This window comes from Daphnia carinata, chromosome 8 (genome assembly GCF_022539665.2).
Source record: "Daphnia carinata strain CSIRO-1 chromosome 8, CSIRO_AGI_Dcar_HiC_V3, whole genome shotgun sequence".
Lineage (NCBI taxonomy): Eukaryota > Metazoa > Arthropoda > Branchiopoda > Diplostraca > Daphniidae > Daphnia > Daphnia carinata.
The window spans coordinates 3841901-3860046 of record NC_081338.1 but is presented as its reverse complement, the minus strand read 5'-3'; the positions used below and the strand labels follow the sequence as shown (position 1 = coordinate 3860046).

General features: G+C 38.0%; 5 protein-coding genes across 5 annotated transcripts in view; 3 read left to right on the top strand and 2 right to left on the bottom strand.

The window, feature by feature from the left end:
* On the bottom strand, positions 1-1463 carry LOC130703630 (chitotriosidase-1-like). Its single transcript, XM_057525064.2, has 3 exons — positions 1287-1463; positions 770-1222; positions 1-702 (listed from the first exon to the last, which is right to left on the bottom strand). The coding sequence occupies exons 1-3, from the start codon at positions 1390-1392 to the stop codon at positions 110-112; spliced, it is 1152 nt and encodes a 383-aa protein (XP_057381047.1). The 5' UTR covers positions 1393-1463; the 3' UTR covers positions 1-109.
* LOC130703613 (sodium-dependent nutrient amino acid transporter 1-like) overlaps positions 1-18146 on the top strand; it is a 71913-nt gene that overhangs the window by 4126 nt on the left and 49641 nt on the right. The window lies entirely within an intron of this gene.
* On the bottom strand, positions 2130-3839 carry LOC130703629 (probable chitinase 10). Its single transcript, XM_057525062.2, has 4 exons — positions 3674-3839; positions 3401-3580; positions 3092-3307; positions 2130-3029 (listed from the first exon to the last, which is right to left on the bottom strand). The coding sequence occupies exons 1-4, from the start codon at positions 3780-3782 to the stop codon at positions 2344-2346; spliced, it is 1191 nt and encodes a 396-aa protein (XP_057381045.1). The 5' UTR covers positions 3783-3839; the 3' UTR covers positions 2130-2343.
* On the top strand, positions 4186-5900 carry LOC130703637 (vacuolar protein sorting-associated protein 26C-like). The gene is made up of 8 exons (XM_057525072.2): positions 4186-4363; positions 4422-4565; positions 4637-4870; positions 4964-5122; positions 5182-5278; positions 5347-5373; positions 5432-5530; positions 5589-5900. The coding sequence occupies exons 1-8, from the start codon at positions 4307-4309 to the stop codon at positions 5669-5671; spliced, it is 900 nt and encodes a 299-aa protein (XP_057381055.1). The 5' UTR covers positions 4186-4306; the 3' UTR covers positions 5672-5900.
* On the top strand, positions 7147-7987 carry LOC132088210 (probable ATP-dependent RNA helicase vasa-like). The gene is made up of 4 exons (XM_059496528.1): positions 7147-7270; positions 7328-7521; positions 7586-7762; positions 7819-7987. The coding sequence occupies exons 1-4, from the start codon at positions 7183-7185 to the stop codon at positions 7972-7974; spliced, it is 615 nt and encodes a 204-aa protein (XP_059352511.1). The 5' UTR covers positions 7147-7182; the 3' UTR covers positions 7975-7987.

Below are 18146 nucleotides of genomic sequence, written 5' to 3'. Positions count from 1 at the left end.
TCATGCTGTTAACTTGTATTTAAACTGAATCTACATCTGATAATATGCACTTTTGCTATTGATTTTTTTCATGAACGCTGTCGTTTAAAGAAGGTAATAGGTTAATTGATTAACCCACGACGATACGTGATATGGCTGTCAACAGGGGGTTCATTCCGGCTCCGCAAACGCCACGGTAATCGTCCATACTGATATCCCACGCCATTGCTCCACCTAACCCTTTGGAAAGGACGTAGTTGCTCTTCGTGGTGAGCATGGTGACATCGTCGTAGCCAATCCAATTCACGACGTCGGTAGGTGACAGGGCGTACGGTCCAATGTATTGGTCGGGATCTTGAACAACTTGCCATCCCTCGTTCTGAACAGCTTGGCAGATTTCGAAGTAGCCTACAAAACCTTCTTCATTGGTAATCGGACCGGGAGCTCCAGCGCCAACTGCCGGAGCAGGTGGAGTCGTCATTGCTGATGCGAGCTTCCAGGTGCGTCCGTATAGCGGCATGCCGAGGTTGATTTTAGAAGCAGACAGTCCGTTTGCAAGCCAGAAGTCAACGCTGTCTTCGACGTTGTTATTAGTCGTTTCGAACGATCGCTTACGCAGAGGAGCGTGATGATCGGCCATGTCCGGCTCCCACGATCCGTGTATATCGTACGTCATCAAATTGATGAAATCAACTGTTGTTTCGATGGCTGGGATGTCGTAACCTGTTCCAATAATTTAGAGTAATATATACTGTAATTCAATCAGTTCAGATTTGTAGTTAATGTATACCGAGATCGGTGGGTATGGCGGACACGGCAGCGCTCAGGATGTAATTGAACGGGGCGAATGCATCTTTCAAAGCCACCAGAAGATTGGTGAATCCGGTCTTGTCAGCTTCGGACCTGGGGTATTCCCAGTCCATGTCGAGTCCGTCAAATCCATATTCTTGTAGAAGGGTGACGACTGAGCCGACAAAAACATCGATGTTCTCGCTACTAGCTACTAGTTGAGAATACTTATCGTTGATATTGGAGTCTACCCATCCGCCAATGGCCAACATGGTCTTCAGGCTAGGGTTCTGGTTTTTCAAGTCGGTGAATTTACGATAGAATTCTTGATCGATGTCTATGGCTGGATTGTTGGGTTTGATCTTGAACGTAGTTTCGTCGAGGTCGGCGAACGCGTAGACCAGATGAGTGCAGAGTTTCGTGTCAATGTTTTCCACGCCAAACTGCCAAGGTTCTGGCAAATTGCATTCAAATAAGTTTACGTGAAAATAAAAGAATACAATGTAGAAATCAATTACCTTGACGTTCAAAAGCCCAGTTGGGGAAATAACAAACAAAACGACCTGCCGTGGCGTACGGCAAGACGCCAGCAGCGAAGACAGTTGCTAGTAGAAGCAATCTCATTTTGTTTACTTGATAGTAACTTACAAAATTGGGAAAGTTTTAAGGAGCTTAGGTCTCGGGGATTGCTGTTTCTTTTTCTTTGATGAAGCACAATATTCAAAACAATATCACCGCCTTTATATATGCAGAGAAATCTTGTTTGAAATTTGAACACAAGATACAGATTGGCTCCAATCATAGAGTATCAACAAACAATGCAATGCAACCGATAAGATACGTTTACTTGTCTGGCTTTAGCTTTTCGTACCTAACGTTTAAATTACGAAACATTGTTTTCTTTTCAATAGAATTCTTCGGTTAAAATTCCAACAGAATTGCAAACGTCTGAGCTACGAGAAAGTTAATTTTAGCATTTACGTTTGCAGCACTGAAAAGAGTATAGGAGTCATTCAACAAAAGCCTTTTTTTTTCAAATAAAGGAAAGTATCAAGAGACTTGTAGCGCCCGAGGAACTACATGCTGGCCGCACCCGATTCCATCCAGCCGAGTGCAATCTCAGCGCATCGTTACCTAGTGCAAGTCATTCACCTTTACGTTGGTAATTTACACGAAATGTTATAATTTTTTCATAATTAAAACAATCAAATTAACCGAGTTTTCTGTGCGCCAAACACAAAGATGATCATTGTCTGAAAACGTTGCGCAAAAGAAGATCAAAGGTCATGCGTGATTGTCGTATTCCTTATCGCATTCATTAGTTTGATATGGAATAACCAAATTGAAAGTTATCTTGCAGATTGTCATATCCGGCGCTTGGGTACGCAGTGATTTTTGTATTTCACGTGCCAAATGATTGTGAAAAGTAGTCAACAATGCATTTCGAAAGTATTGCACCAACGAATGCTGCATTACACAATAACGAACACATTAAAGTGCGCATTTCGTTCAGAAAAAAACAAAAGCAAAACCAGATATAACCGGAAAATCCAAACAGGCATTGGTTGTGATGATTTAAAGACGGTAATACAGGCCCCAAGCAAAAGCCAAGAACATGATGTGCGATAGACCTGAACGAACGCTTGAAGCTAACGACGGTGCCCGCGGGATTCCCAAAGTACGGGAGATAGCTGTTGTTAGCTGGTAAGGTCCCTTGCCACAAATATTACGGAAATCATCCTGGCTGAGATCCCATACTGTAACACCACCAAGACCTCTTATGTTTCGGGCGTAGTCGCTCTTTCTCGTTACGGTGTCTACGTCATCGTAGCCTACCCAGAATTTGTTGTTCATTTGCTCAGGTGAAACTGCGTAGGGCCCAGTTGAGTTATCGTCTTCGCCGTAGACTTGCCATCCACTTGATCGAATGTTAGAACAGATTTCGAAGTAAGGTATTTGTCCCAGACGACCGGTGTGTTTATTTGCAGGACCCCAGGTAGCCGAAAGGGGTGGTTCCAATTTACTAGAAGCCGGGATGGTCCAGCTACCACCGTACATTGGAATAGCCAGGTTGATTTTGTCAGCTGGCATGTCGTGTTCCAAAAAGTAATGAATTAACGAATCGACATTCCTGCTTCGAGTGCTGTACAATGGGGCTGGATGGTCAGCCTGCCAAAACTGTTCAGTAGATCTAGTTAAGTCGTAAGCCAAGACGCTGACAAAATCGATATAGTTGGGGATAATTTCCATAAAGTAAGTAACTGCCGCGTTGAACGAGACAATAATTAGAATTCAGATGACCCATGATGATTATTCATAATACCTTCGGCTGTCGTTTCGGTGTACAACGCCAGACTGAGTAATAGACCATTTTTCTGGAACGCATTTCGTAGGGCAAAAAAGAAAGGCGTGGTTGGAATATTGCTGGAAGACATATTCCAATAAATGTCTAATCCGTCGAAACGATATTTTTTTAGATAATCCACTGTCGTGTTTACCGTTTTTTCCATGCTGTTGTGATCCCATTTCAAATCTTCTGCTGCATATGGTGAAATTGTACATTGAAAAAAAAAATGCTTTGGTTATTTCTTGAGTAATCTTATGAACATTAAAATTGGATAAACGCTATTACATTTAATACTAGCCATGATTTTCAGCGTGGGATTCTTGACTCTCGGTCCTAGAAATTTGTCGTGAGGTATTCCTGTCGATCCATAAGAATCGCTGTTTGTAGTCATATCGGAAGTAAATCCGTAAATGAGGTGAGTACACAAAAAAGGGTCGATTTTGTCCAAACTAAAAGCGCCATCGCCTGCCGATTGCAAGACATGCAATGGAGATAGATGAGCATTGATGATTATTGATAGAGGAGAATTTCTGTTTCAATTTCACGCTAACAAGGTACCTGTACGGTTGATCGCTTTGACATCGAGGTAACAAACCAGTCGGGTATCTGCTTGCGATAGAGACGGAGTAGCGGACCAGCAGAGGAAAGTTAAAAAAACCAATTTCATTTTGAATAATGCTTAAGTATTTCTATGTACATCAAGGCAAGCGTCGACTTGATAAATGTGTGATTCACTGTGGCACCATTCGAAATGTTAGGTTCCAACTCAGGAAGCGAGAATCAGTTTAAAGTGGATGTGGTTAACTGATGGAAGGGCGAGATAAGTGTGGTTTCCTTTGAATTATAAATAAATTAGATATGGAAAATAGAGAGGACATGATCACAAAAATAAGGGAATCGTTTTCGAAGCACCGTCCAATTTGCTGTGAGCAATTGAGAGTTACTTGCACTCCATAAATAATACATTTGCGTAACTTTTTTTTTGCGTAACCTTAAAGTGTGCTTTTTACCGTTAGATGGCAGTATAAACATCACATCTCCGTAGCAGAAGACTGTTAGGGATCACATAATCTTCCAGTTGTAGGAGCTGCGATTTACAATTCAAACATCATTGCAAATTACGGGAACAGTAAATAATTCTGTACTGTTTAATGATTACGTCCGTGTGTTTCATGCAGAAAGTATGAAAGGATGTCTGTTTCTCTCGATATTCGTCTGAAGAAACCTAGCAAAATTTACAGAGAAGGAGTATGTAAAACCACAAAATCATACAATTTCTTGTCATAAATATATCCACATTAAACAGGAATCGGTCAGTGGCATTGTAGTCATATCTTGTTCGACAGAGACCCGCCATGAGGGTGTTAACCTAACTATTGATGGAATTGTAAATCTTGAATTGAGTTCCAAATGTATTGGGCAGTACGAGTCTTTCTATAATTCTGTGAAGGTATACCACTTATTTTGTCCAAAATTATAATGAACATCATGATGTGTAGTTCTATGCTATTTTCCTTATAGCCAATCCAGCTGGTGCTGAATACCTTTGCAATTTGCAAGGGTTCCGGGAAATTTCCTCATGGAACCACAGAAATCCCTTTCGTGTTTACCCTTCAGGGTAGTCAGACAAAAGTTCTTTATGAAACCTATCATGGTGTATTCATCAATATACAATACTTCATTAAAGTGGATATGAAGCGTGGATTATTAGCCAAAGATCTTGAGAAATCCTGTGAATTTATTGTAGAGTCTTCAGTAAGTACTTTTTACTTGATTATATTATACATTCCTTCGTTAAATATATTGTAATCCAACTGATTCCATGTTTTGCATTTCAATTTGTATCAGGCAAAGATGGCGGAAAAGGCTACGGCAAAACCTATTGACTTTGTTATTGTTCCTGAATCCGTTCACAAGCTGAAAAGCAAATACAATGTGCCGAATTTCAAAATAACTGGCAAAATTGATTCGCTAGTTTGCAGTATCTCCAACCCGTTCACCGGAGAAGTATGACAACTCATCTCTTGGCCCTGGCGAAATTACTCACTTTGTTCTTGCTTTTTCAGATCACTATTGAATCCTGTGATGAAAAAATAAAATCAATAGAGGTTCAGCTAGTCAGGGTAGAGACCTGCGGTTGTGCGGATGGTTATTCCAAAGATGGTAACATTTTTAATGTTTCATATCTGCATAAAAGAATTATTAATAACAGCGTTTTGGAATGAACATAGCCACTGAGATCCAAAACATTCAAATCGGTAAGCCTAACCTAATATGTTCTTACCCTCCTTGTAAATTGTCTTTCCCCATTAACAGGAGATGGCGATGTAGTACGAAAGATACCCATACCCATTTATATGGTTTTTCCACGGCTTTTTACTTGCCCAACATTAAGCACAGCAAATTTCAAACTTGGTAACTACTTGTTATTTTACTTCGTCATGTTTCTCGTCTATGAAAGTGTTTTTCCTAGAATTCGAAGTCAACATCTCGGTTGTGTTTGAAGACAACCACCTGGTTTCTGAAAACTTTCCAATATACATCACCCGGTTTTAGAGGAAGCGTCTCAACATGGTAGACAGAGAAAATGGGAACTATGGTAAACTAAGCATTCCTTTGTGATCCGCCTTTTTAGATTTCTTCTCAAAGAGTTCTTTTGAATGAAGACTCATAAAACAATATGCACAACTAAATTCTGATTGTTATTTTGAATGATTGTTCTATAATCAGCGATTGGGCTTTAATGGTTAAATCATGAGTGAAATAAAGAAATATTCGATGCTGCCGTCTAATGTTACAATATCAAGTGAAAATGCAAGATTCTTTTTGGCGTCAAACCGAATTTTCACCTAAGAAGTACCACGAAGAATGCATAAGAATATGCACAAAATTATTCCAAAATTGTCCTATGGTTATGTGACATATTCCGTTGTAACCCGCATTATAGCTTAAATGATGTTAGGTCTATCCCTTATGATGCTTGGCGATTTAAATTTCAGCCAAGAGAACGGCATGCTGATCACTTCTCATTCATCAAATTGAAATTGATCAAGTGAGTGATGTAGTATCCTCATTAATAATCATATATTTATTTATGTGTACTTCATGATTATATCCTCCATGTTTGAATTCTTATAGTACCATGCAGTTGCTTCGTAGTTGACAACTTCACTCATAGATGTCTTTGTATGTGGCGGCCATCAGAGCTGTAACATTAAAGGTCAGCTATTGGATTTCGCCTGGTGTCAACTCAAAATGGTAGCTACAATGAACGCCTCTCTTATTGAAATTTCGCTATAAACTTCCTGTATTATGAGCTGTTTTATTATAGCCATCCCAATTTTAGGTTACCCAGGCTCAGACTTGCCGCGATCGCGATCAAAAATTGATCGCCGATCCGATCTTCGATCAAAAAATTGATCGGCGATCCCAAAAAATTGATCGCGATCCGATCTTTTTTAGTGATCAAACTTTTCGCCATCTAGCTGTAGATTTTGCAGTTGCATGGTTCTATTTCACTGCTATTTTTGCGAATGCCAATTGAGGGTAACTGTTTAGTGTTCACCCTCAATGGCCGCCAGTGACTGTCGCTGCGACAGCCAATGCTACATTCGTGAAACTGTAAATTTTAGCGTTAGATGTCGCACAAAAATGATCGGTAAAAATGATCGACAAAATTTGATCGCCGATCCGATCAAACTGCAAAAGATCGGATAGGAGATCGAGATCGGAAAATTGATCGGCGCGGCAAGTCTGGATAAGTACTTTAAATGTTTAAAAACATATAGTTTGTGGCGGATAAAATTTCTCGTATTGACTTTTGCGTCCACAAGAGGCGCCTTAAACCGTGGCTCATCGGACAGTTTTTTTTTTCAGGCATATTTTTAGATTGGCTTAACGCGTGTAGTCTGCTGTCTACTTTTAATCGCTAGATAGACCGCCCTCGCTAGATTTTACTTCTTGACCTCTCTACATAATCTTATTTATTTCATTCTGTTCTACATTTTTTCTGTCCAGGGTCACAAGGTAAGTGTTTTCTTGTATTCCTAGTGTGATTACTTTAAACTATGGTTTTGTTTAACAGTGTGAAAGACATTTTGCCAGAGTGTCCACAAGCTGGTGGGGGCGGCGGTAGTGGGCCGTTGACATCACAAAGTAAGATGAAAATATCGAAACATGTGTTCGAACTTAACTTCTTGGTGCTTTTTATAGTATGGGGAAGGGGGACATTTCTCGAAGGATTGTCCACAATAGGGTCGCGGCGGTGGTGGAAGTCGTACCTGCCACGAGATAAACAAAAAACAAAAAAAACATCATTTTTAGTGCTCATTTTTAACGAAGAAGAGGGCAATATAGCAAGGGATTTTCCTCAAGGAGGAAGCATTGGTGGCAGCAACTGTTACGATGTAAACATCAATTATATCTTCACAAAAATATTTTATGTTCCAGTGTTCATTGTTTTACTCCTAGTGTAATGAAGCTGACCACACCTCGAAAGGCTGCCCGAATCTCTTCAGTGAGTTGACGGAAGATGGAAAGCCACATGAGCAATACATTCCAGAAGCTGTGACATGCGATGAAAGGAACTGTTTAAGGGCATTGTCTCTGTGGGAACGCTTTAACAATTTTGATAAAGTCGTCCTCCATGTAAGCCATTTCTCGAAACTGTATGTTTTTAAAAATATCTATTGTGTTTGCTTTAGGCTACAGGAAAAGATATACTTGAATACATAACATCATTCGAAGAAGCCGGCCTGCACCAACTACTACTTCAAAACATTAAGAATTCTGGCTACATAAAACCAACACCTGTTCAGAAAGCTTCAGTTGTAGTTATTCTTGCCAAAAAAGAGGTTTAATTTCTTGTGCAGTCACGGGCTTCGGAAAACGGTAATCCAACTAATTAACGCTGTGTAATTTTGAAACCTTGATGCCCTCGTACTGCTTGATTCGAATAGGTCGGTATGAACTGGGTAAGTTGAAGTAAAAGTAATTTTGAGTGGGCACGCCGGTGATTGCGACTACTAAAAGGTCCAATTGCATCTAAGATACTCAACAAACCCTTCGTTGATTAAGTCATCTAAAATTTTACATTTTTTCATGCAGGCGGCGTACTTGGTACCGGTTATGAACATATTGTTAGAACAAGGTGTTGTTGGTGCGTCTCATGCCATTCTCGACCGTGAAGTATTTGACTTCTCGGGAGTCCGGTTTTAAATTTTGTACGAAGCTGATCGAATGCTTGATATGGGTTTTGGTCCCAATGTTGAAAAAATTGTCAATCATCCAACGATGCATACGAAAGTGTGTCCTCGATGGCTTTTGAGTATGAGATTTGATTGATGTAATACTATTTGTTTCTCTGTAGGGAATCCGTCGTGTTTGTATGTTTTCGGCTACATTCCCAGATGAAGTGCAAGAGCTGGCTGCGACGTACATGGAAGACTACATATTCGTCACAACAGGCATTGTCGATGGCACCAATCCGGGTGTTGAACAGCTGTTTTTTCAGTGCTCGAAAAGAGATAAGAGAGCTAAGCTGATCGAAGTTTTACAAGATCTCGGTGGTGCCAAGACTATCCTTTTTGTCAACAGCAAAAAGACCGCGGATTTCGTCGATGCATTCTCGTGCAATAACAACTTACAAGTAAGAATCAAAACTGTTGGAATTGGGCAAAGTGTCTTAACTTTAAATGTCTAGTCTACCAGCATCCATGGTGAGCGTAAACGAAAATCGTAAATGTCTCTTCTGAAGCTTTTGACAGAAGAATATGCTCGCAATCAACTCACGAATCATGTAAGGTATGAACTATATATATGAATTAAGAGTATTTATGCCTAATGGTGTTTTACTGTCTTATTATAGATGAACAATAAATTTTGATCTGAAAAGGTTTCTTGTTTGGGGCAAGGTCCTGAATAAATTATTATGTTTGGATACACTACATGGAATTTCCATACTTCATTCGGATTCTCATTTAAAAACGGTATTAAATTTTTCATAAATTGAAGTGCATATCTGGGCTCCCTTCCTTTCCGTAGCCCCGTTTCCCCTTGACTCGTAATAAGCCCGTAGGGGGTCATGCCCCTACTGTACGGTATATATAAAAATAACATATACCGAGGTTTGGAGGGCTCTGGCCGGAAAGGGGACGTGGGGGTCCGCTTAGTCCGATGATGTGTTCACGGAGGGCGACGTGGCTACTCACAAATCCGAACTAAAGGTTAATCGCTCCAGTAAAAATGTTCCATATCTTCGGCTCTTCTTCCGGCTTCTCTTAGCCAATCACCGGGTAATCTCCCCGGTGGGTCAACAAGGCAGTGTCTCCCCCTGCCTGGGTTGACGGCAACTTTTGAAAGGGCTATTGTGCCTTTTTAAAGTTGCAAAAATAATTCTAATGTGCAGAGAATTGTCAATAAAGCTTTTTTTATAAAATATTTTTTCCAAAATTTGTTTTTTTCATTGTCTGTTTTCGTTGTGTTTACACTTTACATTTATCACCTTTTTCTTATTTAGCTTTCTCAATTTACCTTTATTGTTTCGGCCACGTTTGATGGTAAGCATTGATTCCATTGGTTTATCGTTTATCTGTAAGCATTCAACTATTATCCAGGGATCGAACCCTGGATGTTCGGCATACCGCGCCGATGCTCTACTAATGAGCCATGAATCATATGATATCATGTTGGCTTTTTTCTTGTCACGTACGGACTTACATTTACAATTAGAATAAAATTGAAATGTAATGCTGCAATATTCTTTTCTACATTTATTCTGCTTCATTTTTAAACATCTACTGAGGTTTGAACCCAGGGTAACAGATATCGCATTTAAAGACTCTACCACAGAGCTATGTTCCTTATAAAGGCAATAGACAGATAAACATAAAGTTGTGAAGGACTGCATAAACATCCTAGACGATTACATATGATATGCGATAATAAAGACTTTATATATATCTCGTGGCTCAATGTTAGAGCATCGGCGTTGCACGCTGAATGTCTGGGGATCGGTTCCCATACGAGTAAAATAAAATACAAATACAAGATTACTTCAGAAAATATCTAGGTATTACACGTTATTCCTTGAATCTAAGTTGAAGAATTCAAAGAGTGTAATAAATAATAATTGAATACTTACAGATCAACGATAAACCAATGGAAACAATGCTTATCATCAAAGATAGCCAAAACAATAATGGTAAATTGAGCAAGCTAAATAAAAAAAAGGTGATAAATGTAATGTGCAAACACAGCGAAAACAGACAATGAAAGAAACAAATTTTGGAAAAAATATTTTATAAAAAAAACTTTATTGACAATTCTCTGCACATTACAATTGTTTTTGCAACTTTAAAAAGGTACAATAGCCCTTTCAAAAGTTGCCGTCAACCCAGGCAGGGGGAGACACTGCCTTGTTGACCCACCGGGGAGATTACCCGGTGATTGGCTAAGAGAAGCCGGAAGAAGAGCTGAAGATTTGGAACATTTTTACAGGAGCGATTAACCTTTAGTTCGGATTTGTGGGTAGCCACATCGCCCTCCGTGAACACATCATCGGACTAAGCGGCACCCCACGTCCCCTTTCCGGCCAGAGCCCTCCAAACCTCGGTATATGTTGTTTTTATATATACCGTACAGTAGGGGCATGACCCCCTACGGGCTTATTACGAGTCAAGGGGAAACGGGGCTACGGAAAGGAAGGGAGCCCAGATATGCACTTCAATTTTTTAAATATAAAATACCGTCTAGGGAATCCGAATGAAGTATAGAAATGTCATGTCATCCATCCAATCATTACAATTTATTCAGTGTCTTGCCCCAACCAAGAATCTTTTCAGATCCAATGTTACTATTAACCTATACTGAGAAAAGAAAAACAACACCATTAAGCATCTCAATTGTTGCTCATGTGACTTACATGACTCATAGATTCAACTTCTGGCAGAAGCTTGGGAAAGGCCATACAAATTGCAGATGAACATCATTGTATAAGGCTCTTGAATGATAAAATAGCGACCGTAGAATGTTGCATTTTTGATAGTTATGTTCCCAGTATATGAAAATCCTTTCCTATTGGATAAATTTTTTTTTTGTAGATTAGACATGGTTGGCAAAAAGGAGGAGAAATGCTTTATCATAAATTAAAAATTTTTTCAAGAAAATTCCTTTCATACCTAGAGTCCATGTATGATGTTCATCGCTGCAATGCCAGCAAAGTGAAACATCTTTAGGGCCATTTAAGTATCCAGCTTCTCGAACACTCTGAACGTAAAGGACAAGTTGTTCTTTAGCCAGAGAAGCAGAATTATTAGAGGCTTCTAGCTGTGACAGAACTATGAAGGATTCTATGAGGATTGTACCGGATTTATTAACACAAGATGATACTTCTCATTAGACAATGTGCATTACTCTATTACTTTACCTCATACCTTAACAGTAATGCACTCTCAGTGTTTTTTCAACTACAGGGCAACTCTTCCATCCTGTAACACTTCCAGATTTGACTTGATCCCCTGCTAAAATTCTGTGAATGCAAAATAATACCTTTAAAAATACTTTTTCGATAGACAAAAAACCGAGAAGTACCTAATCCATGTTTGATGTTGAACTCATGCCATTTCTGGGTTTCTGTACCACACCCATTTTCAGCAGTCTTTATGGTAATATTAATCAAAGCCACATGTACCACTATGAAATGGGTGTTGAAAAGCAAATAAAAACCTGTTGAGATGGATACCAGGAGAATCAGAATAGATCTCAATCAACTTCAGTTATTCTTTTCCCTATAGTGCTTAGTGACATAGCATAATAGATATACCTGCCTCAATTCAGAACCATAGACCAACGGAAAAGAACACAGAAATGTAGCTGCTGTGAAAGCAGATCACTTTAGAACACATGATCAGGTATAGATCATCTAAGAGGAAACCTAAAATGCAAAGACAAAAATATTGGGCATAATTGCAGTTTACCAAACATAGGAGTAAAATAAAATAATTTTCCAAGAAAGACATGTGCACACTTGGGTTGGCGAATGGGTAAGTCTGATGCAAAATGCAATGTATGGCAACCCGTTTTCCTCCCCCCCCCCCTCCAAAAAAAAAAAAAAAAATAAATAAAAATATCGGCCTTACTTTCTGTTTTACTCCTACCAACCGATAGATGGCGGCAGCAGTGAAATAGAAAAAAAGGCCGATATTTTTTTTTACTTTTTACAGCTATGTGTCATCTAGCGGTCAAGTTCGAATTAAGTCTCTCAACACAACTTTACATATTCTAGCCCTGTACATATATAATTTTTTAATTAATAACTTTATTTGATTAACATATAACTACACAATAATTATTTTGTTATATTCTACTTAATTAACTTTATTATTATTACTTTTAACTATTAACTTTCCATTTTGTACTGCAGCAAATATAATGAATGTAATTCTAATAACATTAGAATGATTGCTTGTTTTAGGTAGAAATAATATGTTTGAGTAATATAAAGTCGTTATTGTTTGTTCCGGTGTGAAAATAATACACAGTAACGACTTTATATTACTCAAACATATTATATATACCTAAAACAAGCAATTATTGCTATTATTATCATTGCTGCAAAATGCAGTACAAAAAGGAAAGTTAATAGTTAATAGTAATAATAATTAAGTTAGGCAAGTAGCATATAACAAAATAATTACTGTACAGTTATATGTTAATCAAATAAAGTTATTAATTAAAAAAATTCTATATTTACATGGCTAGAATATGTAAAGTTGTATTTAGAGACTTAATTAGAATCTGACTGGTAGATGGCGGTAGTTGTAAAAAAGAAAAAAAAAAAAAAGAATCTTTTTTTTTTTTTGGGGGGGGGGGGTAAAACGGATTGCCATATACGAAAAATAATTGTTGTATATTTAATGAAATCTTTTTCCATTAATTTCTGTTCTATTACTGTTATAACTATGTTATAATTGTAATGTTACCTTCTGGTGATAAGAGAATATTACCAGTGATTACGTACAACATGTCATTCACGAAAACCACTTCAATTAGTTTAATCGCCCAGTAGTATTGTTTTATTCCTGAAGCCAAATCAGATGCTATAGAATGCCGGATGTAAATTAGCGAGACAGGCACGCAGATTACGATCTTACCTTTGGGAGGACCAGCTTCAGGATTCAACATGAGAAACTGAATATCTTCATCTGGAATGCTTTCAAAGAAACGAGGGAGCACCAACTCAGCACATTTTTAAAATTTAGTTTCTGACAATAACACATAAGCACATGTTAAAAATTTTTTACATTACAGTTGCCCCTACTTCACAATACCAAGTTGTAAAACTGGAAGTAACTCAACTACATAACCTCAAAGTTCCTAAAACTACATTCTACTCATTCTTATCAGGCATTTTCCACATGTCTTGTATTTGGCATCTTTTGTTCACACTCCCTAGAAAATGTATGTCAATAAAGCAGTTTTTATAAGCTGAATTACCTGATTCATCTATAGATAAATTGAATGTGCACAACAGTTTCTGACACAAAATAAGTTGTAACTGTTTGGTTAATGGATTTTAGACCTGGGAAAAATCTCTACTAAAATTTTCCATGTGCATTTTCTTTCCTCAATCTCAGGATATTTGTCAAATTTAAGCAGGGTCAAGTAGATCCCACCCACGGATAACTGATCAGTATTCAATTGTCAACAACCTAATAAATATATAACAAGTAAACATTACCAAGACCACCATAACCAACCCGACATAAAGTGTTTGTGGGGTAATCAAAATACTGTTCAGGTGATTGATTTATGTACTGTGGAAATTCAGTATATCTAAGCAAGCATGTTCCATTCTAGCTCAGAGCTAAACAGACCAACAACTTCTGTAAAATGGTCTTTTAATTCCGATGATAATTAAATGAAGAAACCTGTTTGCAAAAATCGAGAAAATTAAAAGAACGTTTTGTTATTGACCTTTACAGAGAACTGAATTACCATGTTTTCATTGTTGACAACAAGGAACTCCAACTCTGTTATGAATGCCCTTTATCTCAACCAAAACACATCTTTTTATAAATTGAAGCAACAGGGCCATAAGATACTTCTCAATAACAAAAATCCATTATATAAAAAGTAGAGGCTTTTCATTAAACCGACAACCTGAAAATTGGAAGAATTCTTTGAATGCTTTTTGATGGCTCTGCTACGCTATCCACATGAATTTTAACTTTGTGCTGTTCCTCCAGTAGCTTGTGCAATAATTCCACTGATTACAGTTCAATCTACCCTAAGCTCCAAGCCTGTAAAATTATAAATAAAATTGTTAGTACTTAGCAATATTTAAGCTGTGATATTTCAAGCATCTAATTTTTCCTTCAGTTGCTCGTGTAGAATGACCAACTAACAAAGTAGGCTGTAAGCAGTCACAGGACTCAGACTTTTAATGATAGATAACGAAAACTCCTGTTAAGGCCTTAAAGAATCTCAACAATTAGATTGGGATATATTTTGAAAAGTAATGTTGCTTTATCTACAAAAACCTTTAGTAGCAAAAAGATGCTTTTACTTCCAGAGACGAAATGCTGGAAATCACATTAAAATTAAGCCACACTTCACGGAATAATTTTGAAGTATGACACGATGCTTCTTTCATATCAAACTTTACTCATAAAACCGAAGAACTCTGTAACAATTTGATTAACTATATGAACTAACATGAGGCAGAAAAGCGAGAATCCACTTTAGAACCATACCAGTGATACCACAAAATATGGGGTGTGTGCAAATACATGAACGTCTATTACACAGGTTTGTTCTTTGTCAACGCTAGGCAAAATCGGACGGCTGATATTACCATTGTTTGGCTAGCAGTTAATGAGCTTTTCCGGTAGGCATTCTGTTGTAACAGTTGATGAATTCTTCCCCTAAATGTCCATATGATAGTTGACGAATTTCCCCCCGAGATGTCCATATTACAGTTGACGAATTCCCGCACTAGATGTCTACCCTGCAGTTGACAAACTCGTCCACTAGATGTCCACTTGGCAGTTGAAGAACTCGTCCACTAGATGTCCGTACGGCAGTTGAACTAATTCGTCCACCAGATGTCCGTACGAAATTGACGAATTCGCCCCCTAAATATCCATAGGGCAGTTGACAAATTCTTCCCCAAGATGTCTACTGCTGATAGTTGATGAGATATCCCTAGATGTCTCTTTGTGAGTTGAAGATTTCTCCGATAAATGGTTTCATCGGCAGTTGGTAATTTCTCGCCGAGATGTCTCAAGATCAAAACGACATCCAAAGATATTTTACCAAATACTGATGCAATATACACGATAATATGACAACATATACAAAACTCCGACTGGATCCACACAACACGTGAATGTAAAGTTACAAAACTAATAATGTAAATAATAAACGGTAAAAACACATGAGATTTGGATTAACGGTGACTATCAAATTTCCAAAACTTTACGAAGGATAATTGCCTTCTACAATTTTTTTTTAAAGCAAAATTGGGTTCATTTAGCTACCAAATGTGAATTTACATGATGATAGTCAATCAGAAGTATCCCTGTTTCTCGATAGGTAATTGTCAAAGTATGGTATACCTCTTTGGTATCAAATTTTAGCCATATTACCTTGAGGCCTTTGCAGTGATTTCATTCGAGACGAAAATCGCTACGTTAAAACACCTGAAGATACAGAGCATTAAAAGAGGAATTTAAATTAGAGGAATGTGAACTATAGCTACCATTTTCAGTTGACGCCAGGCGAAATCAGACAGCTGACATTACCATGTAATTGCAATTGCAGCTAGTAACTTCTTCCATAGATATCTCCGCGTGTGGTGGCCATCACGAAAGCTAGTATATGAATTCAAACATGGAAAATATAATAATGAAGTACACATATATAAAAATACGGTAATATACGACAATACTACACCATTCACTTGATCAGTTCCAAGTTGATCAATGAGAATTGATCAGCAAGCCTTTCTCTTCACAAAAACAAAATTTGAGTCACAGAACTTGACCGTAATTTAAATCGCCAAGCATCATTAGGGATAGACCTAACATCATTTAAGCTATAGAAGTGCGAGTTATAAAGACATGTCATATAACCATAGGAAATTTTGAAATTTACGTTGTCCATATCCTTATGCATTCGGCGTAGAACTTCGGTGTGGTATTCCGGAGCTGGAGTGTAACATTCGATACCATTTGTGGTATAGTATTTCGGGGCCTTAATATAAGAGCTACGCATGGCATACGTGGTAGTATGTACAGCAAAATGAAGCCTCAGCAACGTAGCATGCAACCGAATAGCACCTCAGAGCTTCACGATAGTAAGTTATAGCGGATAGCTCGATGTAATAAAATAGGATGCCGGCAGTGTAGTAGCTCGGGGCAGAGTGGTAAGCTTTACCAACCGTTGGGACACAAATAATTTGAATCCCATAACAAATCTAGTCAAAGATAACTAAAGATACACGTAAGGTAAGTATGCTTACCGGAAATTTGATGATGTTGAAACAAGGGAGGAAAAAACTGGTTTCCCCAAAGCTCTAATTCACGAAAAATGCATGTGGCAAGTGCACAATTGGTAACTGAAGATGACAGCTTTCGATGGACATTATGCTCCAATGCTATTTATCATAATCTCAGGTGTTAACATCTAAGTGTGAAAAATGGTAGTTTCAACTAGTACATAATTAATAACCTTTGGTAATGCATAACAAATTCACCTTTCAAATGTTAAATGCAATTTATTCCAAACTGTTCCAACTGCAAGCAAGAGGCATAGTTCACTTGGTATTGAAGACAATGGTATTTTGGCCTGTATCAAGGTTTCAACAACTTTTTAATTCCATATGGCAAGTTATAAATAATACGAAACCTACCTAGTGCCCAATGGTCAACACACTCTGTAGTTTCTGAAAATCTTTTCATATCAGAGTTTTAAAAAAAATAAGCTTTTGTCCACCCTTTTCATATAATCAGAGTGAGGTTATGTCCTTCAACTGTGTTGCAAAAAACTACGTTCGTTTTCCTGTAGGACAATGCCTTGGAATTCCCGCGCAAAGCACACAAGCACTACCAGTGCACATGTAGCTTCAAATGGGTAGTCTGCGTTCTGCGAACAAAGTGGGGCATAATAACACGACGAATTGTCTTACATATACCTAATACGTAATATATATTTAATACGCCTTCACCTAACAGAAGCTCCACGATTATAATCGTTAAATAAATTTGTTTAGTCCTTTGAAGTATTCATACCGAAATTTTCAAGCATCACCTGTATCATTTCACAGTATCTGCCTTCTTTTCAGGATGAGGGTTAGGATAAACAGAAACCTTACGCGAAACTTTTTTTAAAATTTCTTTTGATATTACGTTGATTTAGATGGCGTTGGTGGGGGCTGCCGTACCCTCAGTGGTGCGCTACGGTCTGGGGTTAACTATGTTGAACAGGAGAGGCTGATCTCTATAATCTAAAGCCGTTTATATTTTCTATCGCTAGATGACAGCACAGCCGTGTGGGTCTCGCGTCTACGAATGGTGTATCCTGATGCAATAATTTCTATAGAGAAAGTATCCGATACATGTACGCCAATACTCACGTAAAGCTGGACTAAGATCTCATTTGTAGCTCAGGATTGTTTACAATTGTTCCTAGTACTTGAGCTATATACGCATAAAAGACAATCGAGCACAGATCGTGACGATGTCTACTAGTTTCCCTTAATGCAACTATAGAAATTTGCATTGTCAAATGTGGACTATTCAAGGAGAGGGAAAATCAAACCTTGGATGACCATAAACCATTCTGGCAGACGTATCTTTTTATGTCGCTCAATTTATGAAAGTAAATTGATTTGTGATGGTGAAAGTAGGATACGACATTATCTTCTGATAATACGCCATATAGGTAACCTAAGTAGATATGTATTTGTCATCCAAAAAACAGAGTTAAACATAGTGACCGGATCACGAAAAACATTTTCGAAATTCTTCAA

Bases quoted from the DNA above. Each gene is read 5' to 3' on its own strand.
- LOC130703637 (XM_057525072.2), top strand. From the start codon at position 4,307: ATGTCTGTTTCTCTCGATATTCGTCTGAAGAAACCTAGCAAAATTTAC. The intron at 4,364-4,421 runs GTATGTAAAACC...CACATTAAACAG, and splicing joins GCAAAATTTACAGAGAAGGA to GAATCGGTCAGTGGCATTGT. The intron at 5,531-5,588 runs GTAACTACTTGT...TGTTTTTCCTAG, and splicing joins CACAGCAAATTTCAAACTTG to AATTCGAAGTCAACATCTCG.
- LOC130703629 (XM_057525062.2), bottom strand. From the start codon at position 3,782: ATGAAATTGGTTTTTTTAACTTTCCTCTGCTGGTCCGCTACTCCGTCT. The intron at 3,581-3,673 runs GTACCTTGTTAG...TGCAATCGGCAG, and splicing joins CAAAGCGATCAACCGTACAG to GCGATGGCGCTTTTAGTTTG. The intron at 3,308-3,400 runs GTAATAGCGTTT...CACCATATGCAG, and splicing joins AATCATGGCTAGTATTAAAT to CAGAAGATTTGAAATGGGAT.
- LOC132088210 (XM_059496528.1), top strand. From the start codon at position 7,183: ATGGTTTTGTTTAACAGTGTGAAAGACATTTTGCCAGAGTGTCCACAA. The intron at 7,522-7,585 runs GTAAACATCAAT...TTTTACTCCTAG, and splicing joins GTGGCAGCAACTGTTACGAT to TGTAATGAAGCTGACCACAC. The intron at 7,763-7,818 runs GTAAGCCATTTC...TGTTTGCTTTAG, and splicing joins TTGATAAAGTCGTCCTCCAT to GCTACAGGAAAAGATATACT.
- LOC130703630 (XM_057525064.2), bottom strand. From the start codon at position 1,392: ATGAGATTGCTTCTACTAGCAACTGTCTTCGCTGCTGGCGTCTTGCCG. The intron at 1,223-1,286 runs GTAATTGATTTC...GCAATTTGCCAG, and splicing joins CTGGGCTTTTGAACGTCAAG to AACCTTGGCAGTTTGGCGTG. The intron at 703-769 runs GTATACATTAAC...TTATTGGAACAG, and splicing joins CGCCATACCCACCGATCTCG to GTTACGACATCCCAGCCATC.